The sequence below is a fragment of the Protomyctophum bolini genome, assembly GCF_963924005.1.
Source record: "Protomyctophum bolini genome assembly, chromosome: 6".
NCBI lineage: Eukaryota > Metazoa > Chordata > Actinopteri > Myctophiformes > Myctophidae > Protomyctophum > Protomyctophum bolini.
The window spans coordinates 10449983-10471292 of NC_137867.1; the positions used below are offsets into that span (position 1 = coordinate 10449983).

Sequence of the window (21310 nt, forward strand, 5' to 3'; positions counted from 1 at the left end):
CCATCCAGATAAGGCTTCTCTTTCCATCTTGTTTGTATCCATCAGCCATCAGATACTCTAATCAGATACCAGAGCGATGACTAGAGTGGATGGGATTATGGGATGCATAGGGTGGGTCTAAGCATGCATTGATTGTGTTAAAAATGTGAATATAATTTCACAAGTTAACTAACTCAGTTAACTCAGTTAATTTAGCAGCACTAGTCACGTTGCGTATGAGCTGCTATAGATCTACAGCATACAATACATGCATAGATCAGAATGGATCAGATATTTTGGGTATTTTTGAAAAAAGTATAATTGAACAATTTGACCTATTGTGCCAGGCCAAAACAGGGACGCCATGTTAAAAGTGGTTAAAATATTTTAGGATATATTGTGGCAACCCAGGGGAGAATAGGCACAGATTCACAATAAAACAAGAGGCTCAGAGTCAGATTCAACACAGGGTTCCTCTTGTCAGGGGCTTGGGCTTCTATTCACATGCAGTCCTGTGGGCAGAGCAGAGAGAGAGCTAGTGACTACTTTAGTTGGGGGAGAGTGCTGTAGGCTCTCCCTTGTGGAGTTCAGTCGGCTTGTGAGATCTCCCTCATATACCAGCCTCCTCATGAACAGAGTGATTCCTCCTTCCTCACCCCTCCATTAGTTCAAACTGACTCACCAGACAGCTTGGGCGTCGGCTCTTTAAAAGCTTCTGGTGATTGCCTTACCGGCTGCAGGTGCGTCCATGTCCAGGCTGCCATTGGCTGCAATACATGTACAGGGGTGATATACTCCCTCTATCACCTCCCCCAGCCTCATTCTGTGAGGAATAGGCCTGGCTGTTTCCCCTGGTTTGCCACAATATATACAGTATATATATTAAAAAAAAAGAAAGGTAGTGAAAAACAAACTCAAAACACTTGATTTGACATGTTGTGAGCTTGTATTGTATACAGTAATGTGTGATTGTTATAAAATCCCCATGGCACTACTGCACTACTATGTCACTCTCAGAACACAACAGTGTTTCTGGGCACTAGCCTGAACCAGACAAATCTGCCACAACTACAAAAATGGCCCTGCAGGGCATGTTGGTCTGGCACTCCTCCTCGGGTTGAATTACATTTCACTCATCCCAGAGTTGTGGGTGACGAATCAGAGCCCACTATTCAAAGTGCTCTGTGGCGTTTGAATCTATGTTTCTAACCGCTCCTTGGAAATGAATCTTCCACATCGACGTTCCAGACTAATATCTACGCAGTGGCTATATACCAGGCTATAACATCGTTTTAAGAATGCCAAGTCTCCTCTCTCCTCTATCTCTGACACACACATATACACACACACACCTGCATGTAGTAGTGGGAACGCTAGTCTCTTCTTTATCTCTATCTGTGTCTCTCTCTCTCTCTCTCACACGCACGCACACACACACACACACACACACACACACACACACACACACACACACACACACACACACACACACACACACACACTTAGTATAGTCGCCGTCCAAATGATTTAGTGTCTGCCTGTGTCAGTCAATAGAGGAGATTAAGTCGACTCTGTCCTCGACAGCAATGCAGTCTGGGACCGATACCACCTGTGATACTATAAACCGCGGGTTTCAATATTATGCTCCAGGCCGCTGCAGGTGCTCATTTCAAGGACCCGCAGAATGATATATATTTGTATTCGGCACCCATCTCAAAAAATATGTTGTGCCAGGAAACATCCTAGTATAGGAGCAAATATTTGAGTTGAAATTAATTGAATTAAGAAAAAGGAAATTTGACGGTATTCAAAGATTTGCACACATTTTCAAGATGGGCTGCCCGTCTGCCATTTTTTGATTAGCCATATAGTGTAAAAAAAGATGGTTAAAGTGGTTAAAATGATTGCAACGCTATATAACCCCCGACTCCCCATGCATGACTCCACTTTAAGAATCAATGCTCCAGGCAGAGGTACAGTATAAAGCAGTGATACTCAACCTCAGGCCCGCGGGCCACATCAGGCCCGCGGGACCATTATGACTGGCCCACCAATGAAAATATAAAAAAAAGAAGAAAAAAAAATCTGGAAAATGAAATAAAAATAAATAAATCTGAATGAAGTTATCTTTAATTACATTATTATAAGTAATACTATTAGAGTTGTACTATTACTCGACGGGGGGGGGGAGATGCAATGCAAATGAAAGACATATACTGTGTATCCCTATTCCCTGACATAATTTTATAGCTAAACGGACAGAATTCTATTTTATTTGAATGATGAAACCCAGCTGCCATTAATAGTTGGAAATGGAAATTGCGGAAATTGCGGAAATGGAAATTGCGGAAATTGCGGGAATTGTAATTGCGGAAATTGCGGAAATGGTGGAAATGGAAATTGCGGAAATGCGGAAATGGAAATTGCGGAAATTGCGGAAATTGCAGAAATGGTAATTGCGGAAATTGCGGAAATGGTGGAAATGGAAATTGCGGAAATGGAAATTGCGGAAATTGCGGAAATGGAAATTGAGGAATTTGCCGAAATGGAAATTGCGGAAATTGCGGAAATGGAAATTGCGGAAATGGTAATTGCGGAAATTGCTCTTCACTTATAGCTATCTATTTTCAGGTAGATTGTTTTATTTTACTCAGTCAGCCATATCACTACTCATTTTTTTTCATGAAAAAGGTCATAGCTGGGTAATCTATTTTCAGGCAAATTGTGTTCATTGTATTTTATTTTACTCAGCCATAACAATTTATTTTCTGTTAACCAACTTGCTGGCTGGCAGGCAGGCAGACAGCTACTCAGACAGGCAGACAGACAGACAGCTACTACTCAATATGTACAGTATAGGCTACTCAAGTAAATGTACTTAGTTACAGTCCACCTCTGCTCCAGGCATACCAATACCTGTTTAGGTCACAGACAGAACAGATTCATAATTTCTCCAATAATGTTTCAAGCTTCCCCCGTAGTCATTTTCCCAGACTTTTGTTAGAGAGGCCAATTAAAAATGTTTAATTAAACGTTTGTGGACAATTTGATTTAATTTCTTCCACTCACCTACACTGATCCCCCACTATAGTGACTAATCCATTATCCTATTGTGTCAGAGCGACATTACGGAATGATTTAGTCGGGTACAAGCACACTTCCAGTAATGTGGCGTTTATTTTGATGATTGTAATGTCGAGATTTATATTGGCACCTCCAAATGCCTCTTTCTGAATCCAGAATGATGTTATAAAGGGGTTTATGTGATAGATATTTGTGAAAAATAAGTGTGAAATAGCTCTATATTCCGATTCCGCAAATTGTTGCTATATACATAGACCATATTCACATAGCAGTTAATGGCAGGGTGGCAACTTGCCACCACATCTATGCTTGCCCCCCTGCTTTTTCAATGCACAATTCCAACATGCCCGCTGTGTGAATATGGTCTATGGCAGTGATACTCAACCTCAGGCCCGTGGGCCACATCAGGCCCGCGGGACCATTATGACTGGCCCACCAATGAAAATCTAAAAAAAAAGAAGAAAAAAAAATCTGGAAAATGAAATAAAAATTAAATAAATCTGAATGAAGTTATCTTTAATTACATTATTATAAGTAATACTATTAGAGTTGTACTATTACTCGAACGAAAATAAAAGCTTGGGGGGGGGGGGGGAGATGCAATGCAAATGAAAGACATATACTGTGTATCCCTATTCCCTGACATAATTTTATAGCTAAACGGACAGAATTCTATTTTATTTGAATGATGAAACCCAGCTGCCATTAATAGTTGGAAATGGAAATGGAAATTGCGGAAATTGTAATTGCGGAAATGGTGGAAATGGAAATTGCAGAAATTGCGGAAATGGAAATTGCGGAAATGGTAATTGCGGAAATTGCGGAAATGGAAATTGCGGAAATGGAAATTGCAGAAATTGCGGACATTGCGGAAATGGTAATTGCGGAAATTGCTCTTCACTTATAGCTATCTATTTTCAGGTAGATTGTTTTATTTTACTCAGTCAGCCATATCACTACTCATTTTTTTGCATGAAAAAGGTAATCTATTTTCAGGCAAATTGTGTTTATTGTATTTTATTTTACTCAGCCATAACAATTTATTTTCTGTTAACCAACTTGCTGGCTGGCAGGCAGGCAGACAGCTACTGTCTGGCCATGTACTTGCAGTATTATACGCCCAGTCGCCCACTGTTGAAAATGCAGTGGCTTTGTTTGAGGTACTGGGAGAAAAGAGATCAATGGAATATATATATATAGTAGTGAAAGTCAAAACAAGTTCAGGTGTATTTCGAGGTATTACAATAACAAACATTCGGTCCAGTGTGAAATGTTTTGGAATCGACATATTGACATATATATTAACATATTGCGACTCAAATTCTTTCAGACTTCACACGGTAAACATATGCAAATTTATTTCAGATGTGTGTACAAATGTGTCCCAATGTGTGCACTATTCAGAGTGAGGGATTTCTCAGTGTTCTGTGTGAGGACAGATCACAGATCTGACGTTGATATGGTTCAACGACAAAGTCTGTACTGAGGCCTCTAACCCATCAAGACCTGAGATCAGATTCTACAAATGCCTTCTATACATCCTGACAGTTTTCTGAAGTTCTTCGATTTTTCAAAAATAGCAGACCTACAAGCTCGTAGCGCGCTTGTAGATCTGCTATTTTTCAATAGCTAAAGCATAAGTATAATGCTAACACCAAAAGGGGTTCCCGCCCAAAATAAGTTAACCCATCAAGACCTGGGGCATTCTACAAATGCCTTTTAAATCAGTGGTTCTCAAAAGAAGAAAAACAAAAATCGCACCAATTGGACCACCAACGTCATATGTATTTGGCAACGGACCCCTCTGAACATGTTTTGTGCCAGGTAGGGACCCCCAGAAGACAATATTTGTGTATAAAATAAAAATGTAAAAAAAACAACCAACAATAATAATAATAATAATATAAAAACCATTTCAAGATAGAAAAAAAAAGCTTGTACAGGTATATTTGCTATTTTAGAGAACACTTCTAAACCATTGTTTTAAATTCGAAGTGTGTGTGTGTGTGTATATGCATGCGTGCGTGTGTGCGTGCGTGTGTGTATATATATATATATATATATATATATATATATATATATATATATATATATATATATATATATATATATATATATATACACTGTGTATATGCGTTAGGCAAAATGTAAAATGACACAGATGCTTCCCTGGTTTTAATGGGTTAAAATTAATTATAGATTATGCAGGTCTATATATCACTGCCATTTTCTTTTCTCCGTCGACAGCTATATAGGGGAACACCTGTGAACAACTTGATTAGCGTCTTATCGCGTGTCATCTGGAGAGGATGATGACTCATGGCAGGGATTCATCACCTAATTGTCTGGGCTATCTTCAGCTAACTGCTTCCATTCTGGTGCCTTTTAATGACAGTGTGGAAGACGAATCACCTCGTTAAAGGGATAGTTCACATTCAGACATGTTTGGGGTCATTTTAAATTCTACTCCTGGCTTTGGTGTTTCACCCCAGACTGTTTTTTTTTAAGTTGCTTGATTCCATTATTTAGATATTTGATATTCATTTCGTCAGACACGCCTAGACAAACCCGTTGCAACTTCAAACTTTGGTCCATTGCAAGTACATTTGAACCACGCTCAGTTAGTCGAAAACGGTTAGTCGAAAACACCCGCCCTTGGTTCTGGCGACTGATATCGTCCTTCTAATATGTGAGGGGGCCGTGTTTTTTCAACCACTATTTTTTGGGGCGGAAATAAATAAAATGACATAAATGAAAGGGTGATTAAAATAAATCACACCCGTGTGAAGTGAGGGGCGCTAGTATATTAAAGTCCAACTCATGTTGATATGGTGATGTAATGGTGATGTAAAACAAACGGTGCCAACACAAACATTAAATGCCATTAACAATGAAGAGACAATGACAACCCTATGACACCTAAACACCTTTTTCAACGAAATACCCCGTCAAGACTTAACTAGACAATGTTCTCATCTCTCCTCGTAATAAAAAAATAACTTAATTTTACATTTAAATATTACGTATCATCAACAGTGTTATCAGAATTACTTTTTTTTGTGTGTGACCCGGAGAGTTAGGCTAGTTAGTTAAAGTAAAAGAACAAAACATATACCGGTATACGTTTAAAAAAAAGAGACAGATTCCAGCCTTACTCCGGGACGGCTGATAAAATGCCTTCCAGTCATTTACTACACATTTACATACGTTTATATTTGTGACAAAACCTATAACCACCTGTGGTGATACAGCAAAGTGCCCATTTATTTTTTACTGAATATTGTCAGTAATGTTTTGTATGTAAATGCTTTTTTTTCCCCCACTATACCCGGTGGCGGTTTAACATAATGCAACTCAAACTCTTGTCTTTTCTGGTTTTCCATTAATAGGCAAAAGTATACCGGGTATATCTGGCACTTTTGTTTTCCCTTTTTTTATCACCGAGCTGAACTGACGTCGAAGTGCAGACTATCCACACTTTTCCTGGGCTGTGTGTGCTCCAGTTCCTGTTGATTTAATTGGATATCATTGGTCATCTGACCAGTTTCATTGGCTTTCATTGGATCAAATTGACAGGAACTGGAGCACACACAGCCCAGGAAAAGTGTGGATATAGTAGCGAGACGATACTGATTGCTTCGGCCAGAGAGAATATCACCCGCACCAGCGTCATCGTGGACACGCGGTGAACTATACCCTAATACTGCATGGAAGCACCCCATAGTGAAACAATTTTAATAGTGAGTAACTGCAATTCTCTCATAAAACGTGACCGCATTTAACATTTTGACAGTCAAAATGGTCATAATTATATATATGCATTTCGGTCAATAAAAATCACTGCCGTGTGAAGGGGCGCTCTTATCATCGCACATCATCATGACGTACGTAATAATTCTCCATTCGGTGTCAATGGGAATTTAATTTAGTTTGTTTAAGACGGTAGTTTGTGAACGGTAACTAAAAGCTGAATATATCGTCCGTGTTCCACCTTGGATCAAAGGAACTTAACGTTGTCTATACTTAAACTACTTAAACCAGCATCCGTATATCGTGGGGAAAGTCTTCAGAGGAAATAGCAGACAGGCTCACAACACGTCGCTGTCGCTCTGCTATTTGCAGAGAAAGCTCTCCACGCAATAACAGGAAACTGAAATAAAAAAATAAAAAAATTAATGAACACTAGTGTATAGATAAGATAGATAAGAATACCTGAGGGACTCAATACATGGGTTTAGGCGGTCAATCTCATCTCATGTATTGTTGTCACTTTTTGGGGCCGCTCCAACATCTGGCTTTCATGGACTTTGTGTTTGTCTTAGCCATGCTCCAACGTGACATCACGTGGAAGCCAGGCCTATGCTCTTTGTGCGTGCTCCCCAAAGGTTTCACTTCACACACGTGACTAATATGAACGCTATATTATCAAACACTAAAATCAGAAGTGTTTTGCCAATTTAATTGGGGCACCACCCGTCCTCGAAAGGCCCTCGCGGCCCACCAGTGGGCTCCGGGCCCACAGGTTGAGAAACCATTTAACAGCTGACTGTAGCCCACCCATTTGTGGCACTGCCCAATTAACAAAAGGTAACCAAAACTGCAGTTGCCCTGGTGTGGCTGCTCTGCAGCCTGCCTGAGGCGGAATGGAGAGACCAGAACATTAACACAGCAGGTGCTTTAATAGTGTTTGGGGAGGACAACATGGACAGGTGTCTCCCCTCCTGCAGATTGCCAGCTCCGCCCTCCCAATCCAGCACTGCAAAGGGATTGGGTTAAGCACGCCTGACACAGAACAGCATGCGCATTCCTTAAAGGTACAGGGGCCCCTAAATCTCTGTGGCGATGACGTCCTCGTAGGTCTGCAGCCCGGAGCCGCCGTAGGCCAGCTCCTTGTCCGGCTCCTCCCCCGCCGCCGCGCGGCTGCTCTCCAGCTCGGCCGTCACCTCCCTCAGGATGCTCTCCAGGTCGCGGTTCTTGCGGTGCACGTGCAGGTAGTTGACCTGCAGCTGCTTCTGGTAGCGGACCACGCGCTCCTTCTCCCGGGTCCACGTCTGCCGCTCCTGCCGGAAGCCGCCGGCCAGCCTCTCCTGGGCCTGGCGCTCCTCCCACAGCTGGCCCTTCAGTCTCTCCACCTCCCTCCGCAAGAGCAGGAGGGAGGAGGAGTCCTGCTGGTCCTGGAGGAGGAGGGAGTCTGCGTTGCCCTGCTGTTGGCTCTGCTGCCTTCCCGACACCGGGGCCTGCTGTTGCTCCGTGGCGGCGGCCATGAGGTCCCGCTTCATGGCCTGGATGTGGGTCTCCAGCTCGCCCACCTTCTCCCGCAGCAGCCCCGCCTCGTTCTTCTTGCGCTGCAGCTCGTTTTGGCACACCTGGGAGAAAAGTATGGGAGATTACGTCGGGCTTGGGTGAAGTGGTCCTTTAAAGGTATATTCAGTGATTTCACAAAAAAAAAACGTAGGTTTCGTTTTTGGCTGGGACCTAAGCCTTTCATCCAATCAGGATAGAGAGCCAAAAACGAAACCTAAGGTTTTTTGACCCCCAGGGGTTAACTGGTAACCTGACGCTGCCAGATCCAAGAAGCTTGCTACACAAATTTGTTTCACAGCTTATTGGGATCTGGGATCTCGGAAGCAAATTTGATGACGGGGCTGTTCCTTTTTTTCAAGATACTTGGTAGATGATTGGATGGGACCGTCTGTCTATCACCGTGTGGGCGTGCAAACACAACCAATCATATTGACGTGTCTATATAGCTTCACATCCGGTTTCGCACATATCCCGCCCTTAGCTCACGCTGATTGGTTCGGTGCGGAGCGGATCGGTGTTAGCTGAACTCCCTGAGAGATCCCAGATGGTTGCTGTGTTGGGGAACATGGTTACCCAATACCGCCCCCATCTGGCAGCGTCAGGTTATTAACTGGGGACAGGGAGGAACTCCTTATATGGTCAGCACACTCTATAGTAGAAAGGATTATCACAACAAAACAAAAAAATAAGTGATATTTGAATTAAGTGAGATCACTGAATATACCTTTAAGTATTCAAAAGCACATGCTTAGAAAAAACTTATTACTTCAAATGAAGATAATTTATGAACTAATAATGTTAGTGTAATTGTGTCCTAAGAAAATCACACCCATGTGAAGTGAGGGGCGCTCTTGTTATCGTACAAATGTATACGTCATATTTGGCAGACATTTGACCTAATTCCTCCTTTTATTGTCAATGGCAAATATTGAGACGTGTGGGAACAAAAGCTGTACAGTATATACAGTAGTAGGAGGGGCCTAACGCCCATCAAAAAAATCCATGTATGCCGGAGAAATTGACGCTGTGATTGGCCGAGCATCGCGAAACGGGTGTGCCACAGGGGACACCCGTTATATTTAGGTGACAGAACGAGGGGGGACGGGGTGAGACGCGGACCCTCGCAGGCCATGCCAGCAGAGCTTCCTCCCCATAAGACTCATTGTGACTCGTCTATGACCAAACGAGTAAATAGACGTAATGTTGTTGTTTTGTTATAGGTCCCACTTCAGATTTAAATATGAAATATCAAATAGACCTTGCAGGTCTATACATCCAGTATAGGCTGTACAACAGCGCCCCTTTGTCTTCAATGCTTGTGTTTACACAAACCCTCAAAGCATAGGACATAGGACGGGCTAGCACCCCTCAACACATTAAAAGATTCCCCGTTCATTGTCAATGGGAATTTCACGTTTGTTTAAGACGAAGTTTGTGGACGGTAACTAAAAGCTGGATGTAGGAGGGGCTAGGGTCCGAACCCCTTTTGGTGTTAGCATTATGTTATTTTAACTTTAGCTATTGAAAAATAGCAGATCTACAAGCTCATACGAGCTTGTAGGTCTGCTATTTTTGAAAAATCGAAGAACGACTGACATAGAAACATAGATTTTTCAGAAAACTGTCAGGATGTAGAAGACATTTGCAGAATCGTTCCCAGATCAAAATGGGATAAGACGAAGTTTGTAACTAAAAGCTGGATGTAGGAGGGGCTAGTGCCCCTTTAAGAAAAGTGAAAATGGCAGCTCATAATGCGTCACTATATGCAGAGGAGCGCTAGCTCCTCCCAACGTCTGGCTTTTAGAAATAACCACGTCATGTCTATGGACTTTGTAGTGATTTATATGGACCTGGGTGGACTAGTCACATCATGCCGCACCACTCCACACGAGTGTCCATGGTCTGTAGCAGAACAATGTTCACTCTGACCATTTACCCTGTCATGTGTTGAACGTACCTGTCGTGTACTCTGGCCCTGCACTTTGTAAGTCACTCTGGATAAGAGTGGTCCTGTTAAACGCCTAAATTGTAAATCGCACCACAAAATGAGACAGGTCTAAACCTGTTAAGACCACTTTGTGCGGGACCCCTTTTGGTGTTAGCACTACGCAGCACTACTACTATTGAAAAATAGCAGATCTACAAGCTCATAGCGCGCCACCGAGTGGCGCGCTACGAGCTTGTAGGTCTGCTTTTTTTTTTAAGAATCGAAGAACGACTGACATAGAAACATAGCTTTTTTCAGAAAACTGTCAGGATGTAGAAGACATTTTTAGAATCTGATCTCAGGTCAGAATGGGTTAAGACCTGGCTGAGGGTGATTCTACAGTGTTCTGTATGTTGCTATGTCACGGACCCCCATCTCAAAATATTTAGTTACAGGGACTCCCGGAAGCAAAGGTTTGAGTTAAAAATGTTTGCTTTAAAACACTCTGAGGGCCATATTTTGCGTGTCTTAACCCATAGACTTCTATGGACGGATTAAAATAATTAATCCAAACCATCCGTTGACGGGATTGACTGGCTGTCAATCCTGTCAATCATCGGTGGTTCAATGTAGCAAAATGTAGCAACTTTTGGCTAGTTTGGCTAACGGCCAAACTAGCCACGCGCGCGGTCTTTATGTGCATCGCTGCGTAAAATGCGATATTTTGGGCTTGATTAGAGCTTAATTTGATTTAGTTATGAAAAATACGATGATAGCTTAGCATCCCGGACATCTCAGTGCGACACAGGGTGAAACTACTACCGGATGTTTAGGACTCCTTCAGGACTAAGCCCTGAAGGAGGTCATTTTGAGGCCGAAACAGGCATGTTTTTCGCATGGCGTTTTAAAAATGCTTTCACGCTGATATTGTTATTGAGCGGCGCTATAGCGATGCCAATTATGCACAGCTTTGTGTGTATGTCTGTCTGTCTGTCTGTCCGTATATCACGGAATGTGCTCAGCTGATTGGCCGAGCACAGAGAGTGATGTATGATGATGTATGATTAAACGCACCGCTCACTTCACATTTTTCATTACTTGTCAAATAAGTCATCCATTGTGCAAATGGCGTATATCTTTACCCCGTCTTAGCTGCTTGCATCTATATGTATTAATATTTTTTTGATACATTTTCTGGCCTTGTTTCTACTGTATACCATTGTACTTTTTATTTTTTATACTAACCTGTAAGCTGTAACATTAACTGTTGTGCTGCCTTTGGGGCGACTGATTTCCTCCCTGCAGCATAATAAAGGTCTGTCTGTCTGTATGTCTTATCTATCATAATACTCCCAAATCTTAGCTTGTTGTTTGACGAATTCTACCAGGTCTACAAAGGTGACCACACCACCTTTGCGTGTGATCTTTGTCAAGTACCGGTCCCTTGCGTCGTCTGATTGAGGATGTAACTTGTCAAGGATGACAGACATCGTGGGAGGAATGCTCATGTCCAGACTAGCGTGCATGCCTCTCGTGAGATCGCCGACGTGTTGAAGGAATGCGGCAAAGCTCTTGTAGTCGCCGGTCGTCTTCACCGGAGGCCAGCTAGCCAGCCTGTTATGGATCACCATAAAGACTTTGTCTTGGTACTCTTCCCGGAGTCTCTTCCTAGCCTCGACATATGCGTCCCTTGGCTGATCGATGGCTAGGCAGCTCTTGATCAGTTGGTTGGGTTTGTCCCGGGTGAACTGCAGAAGATACAATAGTCTTTCTGAATCCGTTATTTGAGCGTTATCCCTGAAAATCCCGTCGAAGGCGTTGGCGAAGCCCCGATATTCCAGAGGGTCTCCATCAAAGATCGGCATGGAGATAGCAGGTAAACGAGATGTTCGACACAGCTCAATCTGCGAGTCTCGATTAGTTTCCAAGAAGGTCTGCCAGTATGGCGGTACAGCAGGGCGGTCGGCAGCGTTATCGCTCGTCCGAGGACCTCGAGAAGCCTCGCGAGTCGACCGGTCGACTTCAGGACGGACCATTGAGGGCTCAGAGGGCCCTTCGTCCTCGTCTTCAGGCCGCCCATCGCCTGACGAGCCCGAGCGAGAAGGACAAAGGCCGGTCGACTTTGGATCAGAGTGCGGCTGAGTGAGATGCGCAGTGCTCGCGCCGATGGAATCCTGCGCGGGCTCTGGGGCGCCGATGGAATCCTGCGCGGGCTCCGGGGAAGGCGCCCCGGCGGGTGCCTCGGTCTGGTGGGTGGAGCACGGCACCGTCGACAACGCTCGCAGAAGGTCTTCCATGTTCTTCCTCATGGAGCCAATGTCCTCTTCCTGGAGCTGTTGCTTCTGCTTGGTCTCTTTCACTTCCTCGTTGGTCAGATCCAGGGTGGTCTTCATCGCTCGCAGAATGTCTTCCACCTTCTTCCTCATGGAGCCAATGTCATCTTCCTTCTGCTTGGTCAGATCCAGGGTGGTCGTCAACGCTTGCAGAATGTCTTCCATGTTCTTCCTCATGGAGCCAATGTCCTCTTCCTGGAGCTGTTGCTTCTGCTTGGTCTCTTTCACGACCTCATTGATCCGATCCAGGGTGGTCTTCATCGCTTGCCGAATGTCTTCCACGTTCTTCCTCATGGAGCCAATGTCCTCTTCCCGGAGCTGTTGCTTCCGCTCGGTCTCGTTCACTTCCTCCTTCATCCGCTCCAGAACCGCGGGGGTGGCGTGGACCGTCGAGGGGCTGATGATGCCTGAGCGGGAATTGCGTCTCTTACCGCCACCCATGGTGAATCCAAACACCTTATTCTCTGTTTATCCTCCTTACTTTACTTTTGCTGTAGGTCTATCTTGTTGTTCTTCTCTGTGCACTCGGGTCGGTATATAAATAGATTATGTGACGTCACTGTGACGTGCCAGATTAGGTGGTGATCTCATGCTGGACGTCATATCCATCTACGGTATATTCCATTTTAGATTTTAAGGTATGTTTGTCAAAAAAGGATTTAGAACAGTGGTCTAGAACTCTAGATTCTAGAACAGTGTATCTCAAAAAGTGGCACAAAACCTTTTGAGATGGGGGGTGGGGGGGGGGGGGTACATGGCCAAATACATATTCTTTTGCGGGTCCTTGGCACAAAAAAGTTTGAGAACTACTGAACTACTTAGAAGGCATTTGTTGAATTGGCCTCAGGTCTTAATGGGTTGAAAACTTGAATCTGTTATCTGCCAGGCTGGACAGGTGGAGGCTGGAGATATGTTTTCGCTCCTGTCCGTCCGTGCGCGTGTGTGTGTGTGCCAGGGTGTCTTCTGCACCGCTGGACTGATCGTGTGAAACATCACACGCACACTCACAGTAGCCCTATAGTCCTGCCACAATTATTGCATAATAATCGCTATTATTTGAGATAATCCATTTGTTTCACATAATCGTCGTAAATAAATAGGCCAGGCCCATTACATGTTTTTGCCTATAACTCTTGAACCGTAGGTCATACATTCAAATGTCCTATGATTATTCATATTCCATCCTGATTGACATCTACAGTAAAGTTTGCAGGAGTGGCCCGTTTTGAACAAAATGCCGCAAATCATGAACGCAGCATCCGACTGTGGTGAAACTTTGCACGCACATTCGGAGTGCGTTGATGAACAAATGCCACCATTTTTAACATTGCCCTATAGCACCACCAGGAGGCAGTTCTTTGCAAAACATTGTTATATTACTCCTACAGATTTTGTCCAAACATTACGCGAATTGGTACAAATTATGAAGTGATCAAGATGGATCCGTCTGATTTCTGAGTGATGATGCACAGCCATCATACATCAGCCAATCAAATACCCGTAACCACATTTGGTTTCATTTTACGCTCAAGAGTTCAATTGCTGTTAAACATCTGCATTACTCAATTTAAAAAAAGCCTGTTGCCTTTGCTAATGGTACCACGTCAATACAGCATGGAAATGTGGACAAAATCTAATCCAAATGTGACGACAAAATATTCCTTTCGTTTGGGGTCTGAGAGGCAGAATCTCATCAAATGGTATAGTCCGTGGCTCAAATGCCCAATAAAATAATGGGCCTTGATTTTGAAACAGGTTGAAAACCATTGCATTAAGAACAATTGCATTCAACTCTTCATTTCTGACTTCCGGAACCACAACGGACCTCGATGTCCACGCTGCAGGCGTGGATCCGGTCCACCTGGTCCTTGTTCTGCCGCTCCAGCGCGTCCAGCTGAGCCCGGAGCTCCCTCAGCGAGGCCTTCAGGCGGACCACCTCGCTCAGCTTGTTGCCGACGTCCACCTGGCAGTCCCTCAGCTGCTGCTTGAGCAGCGAGATCTCCCCGGCCTTCTGGCACACCTGACACACGCGCGCGCGCGCGCGCGCGCGCTGCGCGCGCGCGCACGCGCACGCGCACGCGCACGCGCACGCGCACACACACACACACACACACACACACACACACACACACACACACACACACACACACACACACACACACACACACACACACACACACACACACACACACACACACACACACACACACACACACACACACACACACACACACACACACACACACACACACACACACACACACACACACACACACACACACACACACACACACACACACACACACACACACACACACACACACACATTTCTGAAAATCTATTATACTTTGTGGGGACGTTTGGCCATCACAAGTATGGTAATACAAGTAGACACGCGCACGTGCACACACACACACACACACACACACACACACACACACACGCACACACACACGCACACACACACACAGAGAGAGAGAGAGAGACTCACCTCCCACTGCGTCTCCTCCAGTGTGGGGGCCAGCTGCGTGCTCAGGGTCTCGTACGACCTCAGCCTGACCTCTGCCAGGTCCTTCTCCCGCGTCGTCCTGGAGATGTCTTCCTGGAGCCGCTCGTTGTCCACCTGCGAGGTCACTTTTTAATTCCAAGGACCGCCACGTTTGAAAACTTGTGAAATTCGGACATGCTGCATAATGAGTATACTTTCTACTTTTGGTTACTTTAAGTACCAATATTTTGTACTTGTACTCAAGTCATTTTTATGGGCGCCGGGCCCCGCCTATACACAGGTTTAATGTATGTCTTTAGTTCAATGTTTGTTTTGTTAAACGCCATTGACAATGACGGGAAAATGTACGTCATAATGTAACTCATTACACGTCATATTGTCTCTTTATTGTTAATGGCGTTTAATGTTTGTGCTGGCACCGTTTGTTTACATCACCCAATCAACATGAGCTATCATCACACATCATCACATTCCGGCCAGTCACAATTGGCGTCCTCACTTTTCTGTCCTCACGTTTTATCCACAATTGCTCAGCCAATCAAACCATCGCCATGGGGGGTGCCCAGCCAATTTAACCCATTCTGAACGGGAACCCCATGTTGGTGTTAGCATCATGTTATGCTTTAGCTATTGAAAAATAGCAGATCTACAAGCTCGTAGCGCGCCACCGAGTGGCGTGCTACGAGCTTGCAGGTCTGACATTTTTTTTAGAATCTGATCTCAGGTCAGAATGGGTTCATCAGACCAGTGTGTGTCCAGTGGAAACCTCGTATGAATCTGATCTCAGGTCAGAATGGGTTAAATCCTCACTACGGGGTACTATACAACGACACAAAGACACGCGGCGGCGTGGCGCTGACCTGCAGCTGGTTGACCTGCAGCTGGAGGGCCTGCTGGTCCCTGGCCTATACACTGGGTATACACTGACCTGCAGCTGGTTGACCTGCAGCTGGAGGGCCTGCTGGTCCCTGGCCGCCCTCTGGGCAGCCTGACGGAGCTGTGAGGAGCAGTGCTGCTGCAGGCCCTCCACCTCCTCCAGCCGGCCCCTCTGCCTCTCCTCCAACACCAGGCATGTGTCGGCCTCCTTGTCCTCAAAGCTGTCCTGCAGAAACACACACACACACACACACACACACACACACACACACACACACACACACACACACACACACACACAAACGACACAAAGCAGAGTTTGTATAAATAAAATCACACCCCGTGTGAAGCGCTCTTGTGGTCGTATACAGTATACATCATCGTGCATCATCTCATATACTGGCCCAATCAGAATGCCTGTTGCCTGTGATTGGTTATAGCTGATTTGCTCGTTTACATGTGACGTAACTTTTCCCTTCGACGTCAATGGCGTTTAATGTTTCGATGTTTAATTTGGCTCATGAAAGGAAGAATTCTGACGCCGTTTCTCCGTTCAACGCCAATGGCAGAACTTGAGACGGGCGGGGACAAAGTTTTTAGCGGACATTTGACCGGAATTCTGGTCAGTGGCCAATCTTGAGACGTGTGGGGACAAGAGCTGTTTAAAGCGCCTCTTAAAAATCACACCCATGTGAAGTGAGGGGCGCTCTTATCATCGTACATCATCATGGTGTAAAATAGACACTATGCCTATTTGCTCAGACACTATTGACGTGCAATTCTCCATTCAATGTCGATGGGAATGTAATGTTTGTGTCGGACGAAGAACACACACTAATAGCTGAATATAGGAGCCCTCAAAAATCACACTCGTTTTTTTACGCTTTTGTACGTCGCGATAATTTCTGGCAATTTTGGCAAAATAGGGACCGTTTCTTTCCTTCTTCCATTCCGGCTCCTTTCTTTGTCCTATATGAATTCTCCAGTGCTGTTTCAATTTATTATAACTTGTAGGGATGTCCCGATCATGTTGTTATGCTCCCAATCCGATTCCGATCATTTCATTTGGAGTGTCTGCCGATACCGACTTTTCCCGATCCGATCTTTATATTCTTATACAACACTTATGCCATATCACAATAGTACAATGTCCTACTGTAACTCTATCCAGTCCATATAATATCGATGCCCTGCTATTTTAGCTATTTTTAATTAGCTAAGGTTAGGTGTAGAGCAAGGAAGAGCAGACCAATATACAGAGCCAAAGGTCAAATTGTTGAGGGGTTTATGCCTGAAAATATGTGAATCCAACATATCATTAAAAATCTCAATGAAGTGAGGATCATGTTGAATGTTGTTGATGTTTTCATGTTCGTGAAAAATGAAAAATCAGTGAAATTAGCTCAACCGTCTGGGCACCTAGACTGCTGACCCCCCCCACCCCCCCCGCATCTCTACTTTCAACCTATCAATAAAGGCCCAAAAAATATATCTTAAAACCCCCCCCCCAAAAAAAACAGTGGGCGGCTGTTATTCCATAAGGTTGGGTATACCTGCAGCTCCTGGAGCTCAGACTCTCTCTCCAGAAGCCTCTGTTCCAGGCGCTCTATCAGCAGCTCGTCCGTGGTGACGGGCGACCGGATCCCGCCCGCGCCGCTCTCCGACGGCGGGCCTCGGCTCGGCGGCGGCCCGTCGTCGTCCGCGGAAGTCGAGGGAGAGCCGCGGCGGTGGCGGCCGTTCGCGTAGCTGGGGCTGACGGCGGCTTTAAATCCGTGGCCGCCGTTGTTGGTCCACGGAGGACAGTTGGGGAGGAGGAGGAGGAGGCCGCCGGGTGGCGCCGCCGCTGGCGCGGTGGAGCTGCCTACGCTGTGAGTGGCGGGGGCAGGGGCGGGGGCGGGGCCCGGCGTGGACGCACTCAGGCTGCCGCTGGTGCTGAGCGTGGGCAGGCTGGACATGGAGTTGCGTCCGGAGTCGGACAGCGTCCCTGGAAAGGGGGAGGAGGAGAGACGGTGAGAGACGACAGACGGACAGACAGTGGACAATTTTACTCAATCACACTGTCACGTTGAAGTGTGCTTCCACCGGCGTGATTCATGTCAACAGAGGCAAATAGACGAGACATGATACAGTACGCGGGCAATCGCTTTCTATCGCATATTATACTGATGACCTATATATGTGTGGTTCTCAACCTGTGGGCCGGGGGGGGGGCTGCAAATGGGCCCCCAGCTAACTGGCGACACACTCGCCAATGATAATATAACATAACATAACAATGATAATAATGTCAATTTTTTTCATTGTATTTACTTTATTTACAAAAAAATAGGAAAATCTACTATTGTAGTTAGTTAGTTCCATTGATCCAAGCCGGAAAACACAATCGATCGATTGGACCGTTTTAAAATAAACACGCTCTAAAAAATTGTCCGCCTAGACTTTCATCAAATGTTTCAGCTATTTCCGCACGAGTGTTTGTCTATCGTGACGTGGCCAGAGTCTGGGGGTTTCTTATAGGGTCCATGTGCCGTTAACCCATTCTGAACAGGAACCCATTTTTGTGAAAAATAGCAGATCTACAAGCTCATAGCGCGCCACCAAGTGGCGCGCTACGAGCTTGTATAGGTCTGAAATTTTAGAAAAATCGAAGAACGACTGACATTTTTAGAATCTGATCTCAGGTCAGAATGGGTTAATCAGACCAGTGTGTGTCCAGTGGAAACCTCGTATGAATCTGATCTCAGGTCAGAATGGGTAAAAAATCCACGCGCAAGCACCTGAGAAGGTGTCTTGCTTCGTGCTGTGTCCCCGGGTGTCGGCCGGCGGGACCCTGGCCCCCGCCCCGGCCCCCGCTGCAGGGGACGAAGTGCTCCTGGGAAGAACGGGCTTGAAGGCGGTGGGCCGGAAGATCGCCGACTTGTCCGCCTGGAGGAGGAAGGAGAAAGGATTATTAAGTTTGTCTATATATCCACAAGTTACTCTTTTCTTTGCCGATATATAGATGGAAACCACAGAGGAATGCATAGCTATACTTTCACCACATGCAGACGGCGCGTTAAAAAAACATACACACATTTTAAAGATCAACTTGTATAGTTCCACGCACGCGAACAGCGATCTGTACCCCCTGCTCTCGCCTCCTCTCCCCTCCCATCCTGTCCAGCTCCTCCCCCCCCCCTGCGCTGGCTGTCTGCTGACTGAAGATCAATGGCCTCTCTCTCTCTCTCTGACATTAATAATGTTGAGCCACCCGGCTGGAGTTGAAGTGTGAGTTGGCTCAAAGCTTGTTGTTCGGGCTCAGCATTCCTCCTATACTTCTATACCCACTGACTTCATATGGCTTGGATGGTAGCCTATGGGATGCTGTTCTGACTCCTCTCCTCTCCTCTCCTCTCCTCTCCTCTCCTCTCCTCTCCTCTCCTCTCCTCTCCTCTCCTCTCCTCTCCTCTCCTCTCCTCTCCTCTCCTCTCCTCTCCTCTCCTCTCCTCTCCTCTCCTCTCCCCTCCCCTCCCCTCCCCTCCCCTCCCCTCCCCTCCTCTCCTCTCCTCTCCCCTCCTCTCCTCTCCCCTCCCCTCCCCTCCCCTCCCCTCCCCTCCCCTCCTCTCCTCTCCTCTCCTCTCCTCTCCCCTCCCCTCCCCTCCCCTCCTCTCCTCTCCTCTCCTCTCTCCACAGTCCTCCCCTATATATATATCTACTGTACATACTGTAGTAGTACAATCATTGCTGTCAGGTGGAAACCTTGTACCATCCCTTCTTTATTATTACTTTATTGCTATACTTTTACTTTTTTTTAAATCGTCATACTTTTTTTTCTCCACCACTGCCCTTCTGCCTCTCTCTTTATCGTCTTTTCCATCTCATCTCATCCCTCCCTCCCCCCCTCCCTCCCCCCCTCCCTCCCTCCCCCCCCCCCCTCCCTCCCTCCCTCCCTCCCTCCCTCGGCCTCTCTTTCTCTCTCTCTCTCTCTCTCTCTCTCTCGTTCTTTCTCCGTCTACTTAGCTTCCGTTTCATCTCCGTCTCTGTGGCTGGCCCCTTCTCTCCATCTCGCTGTCGCTCTCTCTTTCTCTATCGCTCCATCCATCCATTGCAGGGTATATATATAAAGGTCTATTGAGGGAGCTGTGTGCTCGAGAGTCGCTGGAAAAACCTTGTATCTCCATATTTCAAATTCTCGCGTTTCCCCCCCCCCGTAAATAATCGCTGCTCAATTGAGTGTCGACAAATGTATAGTGAAAATAGTAGATCTACACAAGCTCACAGGTCACTACTCATCGCGAAACATTGTGAACTTGTAGATCGAAAAGAACACAACCTTTTCACATACAAGGTTCCCCCACGCGGAAGCGAGGATATCGTCTCTTCCGAGGGGGGGGGGGGGGGGAGAAACCTCACATGTCCAAAAGCGTTTCAGGATTCAAATTTAAAAACAATCAAACGTAGAAGATCTACAAGCTCAAAACGCGCTGCTTCACGCCGCGTTTCAAGCTTGCGGATCTGCTGGATGATTTGTGTGACTCTGTAGTGTGACTCAGGGCCGTTGATTTACGAACAAAAACACAAGAAGTTTAGAATATGGAGATAAGAGGTTTCTGTGTAGACCTGGCGCGGCAGAGACAGACAGACAGGGTCGTCTCTCTCCTCAGAGGAGATCAAGGCATTCCGGGGTCATTAATCTAGAGAGGAGCTGATTAGTAAAGCTTGGATGTTGAATGCATTGGGGGAGAGATGAGAGATGGCTGACTACCGTCTCCGTCGGCTGGAAAGAAACCTCATTATGTCCAAAACAGTAACTTTCAAGGATTCAAATGAAAGGACAGCATCAATACGCTCGAAACCAGCCCTTCGAGCTTGTAGATCTGCTACTTTCGATGCCTTTGTGACTGTGAAGCTGTATAGTTTGATCAAATAGGCTGTTAAATGAGGGGGGGAAATAGGAGCTAAGAGGTTTCTGTAGTGTGCAACAGTATACAAGCTCGTAGCGCGCCACTCGGTGGCGCGCTGCGATCTGCTATTTTTCAATAGCTAAATTATATAACGTAATGTTATATAAAAAAGGGGTTCCCACCCCAAAATGGATTAAAGTGGTATTCAATACCCATAAACATTACAATCTCAGGCTTTTGCAATGTTTAAATTAAAACCAGTCTCAAGCTTTTGGCTCAAATCAGCACAAATATGTCACCACCGTTTGCCTTTTTATTGTTGCTTTTCGGTCATTTTTATACTTTAATCTCACACTGGTGGACTGCGTTATCGTGCCGATTTGTATTTCGTGACTGTCGAGCAGAAACCTTGTAT

General features: G+C 45.6%; 1 protein-coding gene across 2 annotated transcripts in view; it reads right to left on the bottom strand.

The window, feature by feature from the left end:
* Nucleotides 1-7723: 7723 nt before the first annotated feature.
* The window catches only part of lzts1 (leucine zipper, putative tumor suppressor 1), a 39504-nt gene continuing 25917 nt past the window's right edge, over nucleotides 7724-21310 (bottom strand). For both annotated transcript variants that reach the window (XM_080765202.1, XM_080765203.1), the window contains exons 5-10: nucleotides 18790-18937; nucleotides 17566-17996; nucleotides 16065-16238; nucleotides 15119-15250; nucleotides 14453-14647; nucleotides 7724-8429 (exon numbers count right to left, since the gene is read on the bottom strand). In XM_080765202.1, the coding sequence (XP_080621328.1) occupies nucleotides 7890-8429; nucleotides 14453-14647; nucleotides 15119-15250; nucleotides 16065-16238; nucleotides 17566-17996; nucleotides 18790-18937 (1620 nt within the window). In that variant the 3' untranslated portion in view covers nucleotides 7724-7889. The remainder of the gene's footprint in view (nucleotides 8430-14452; nucleotides 14648-15118; nucleotides 15251-16064; nucleotides 16239-17565; nucleotides 17997-18789; nucleotides 18938-21310) is intronic.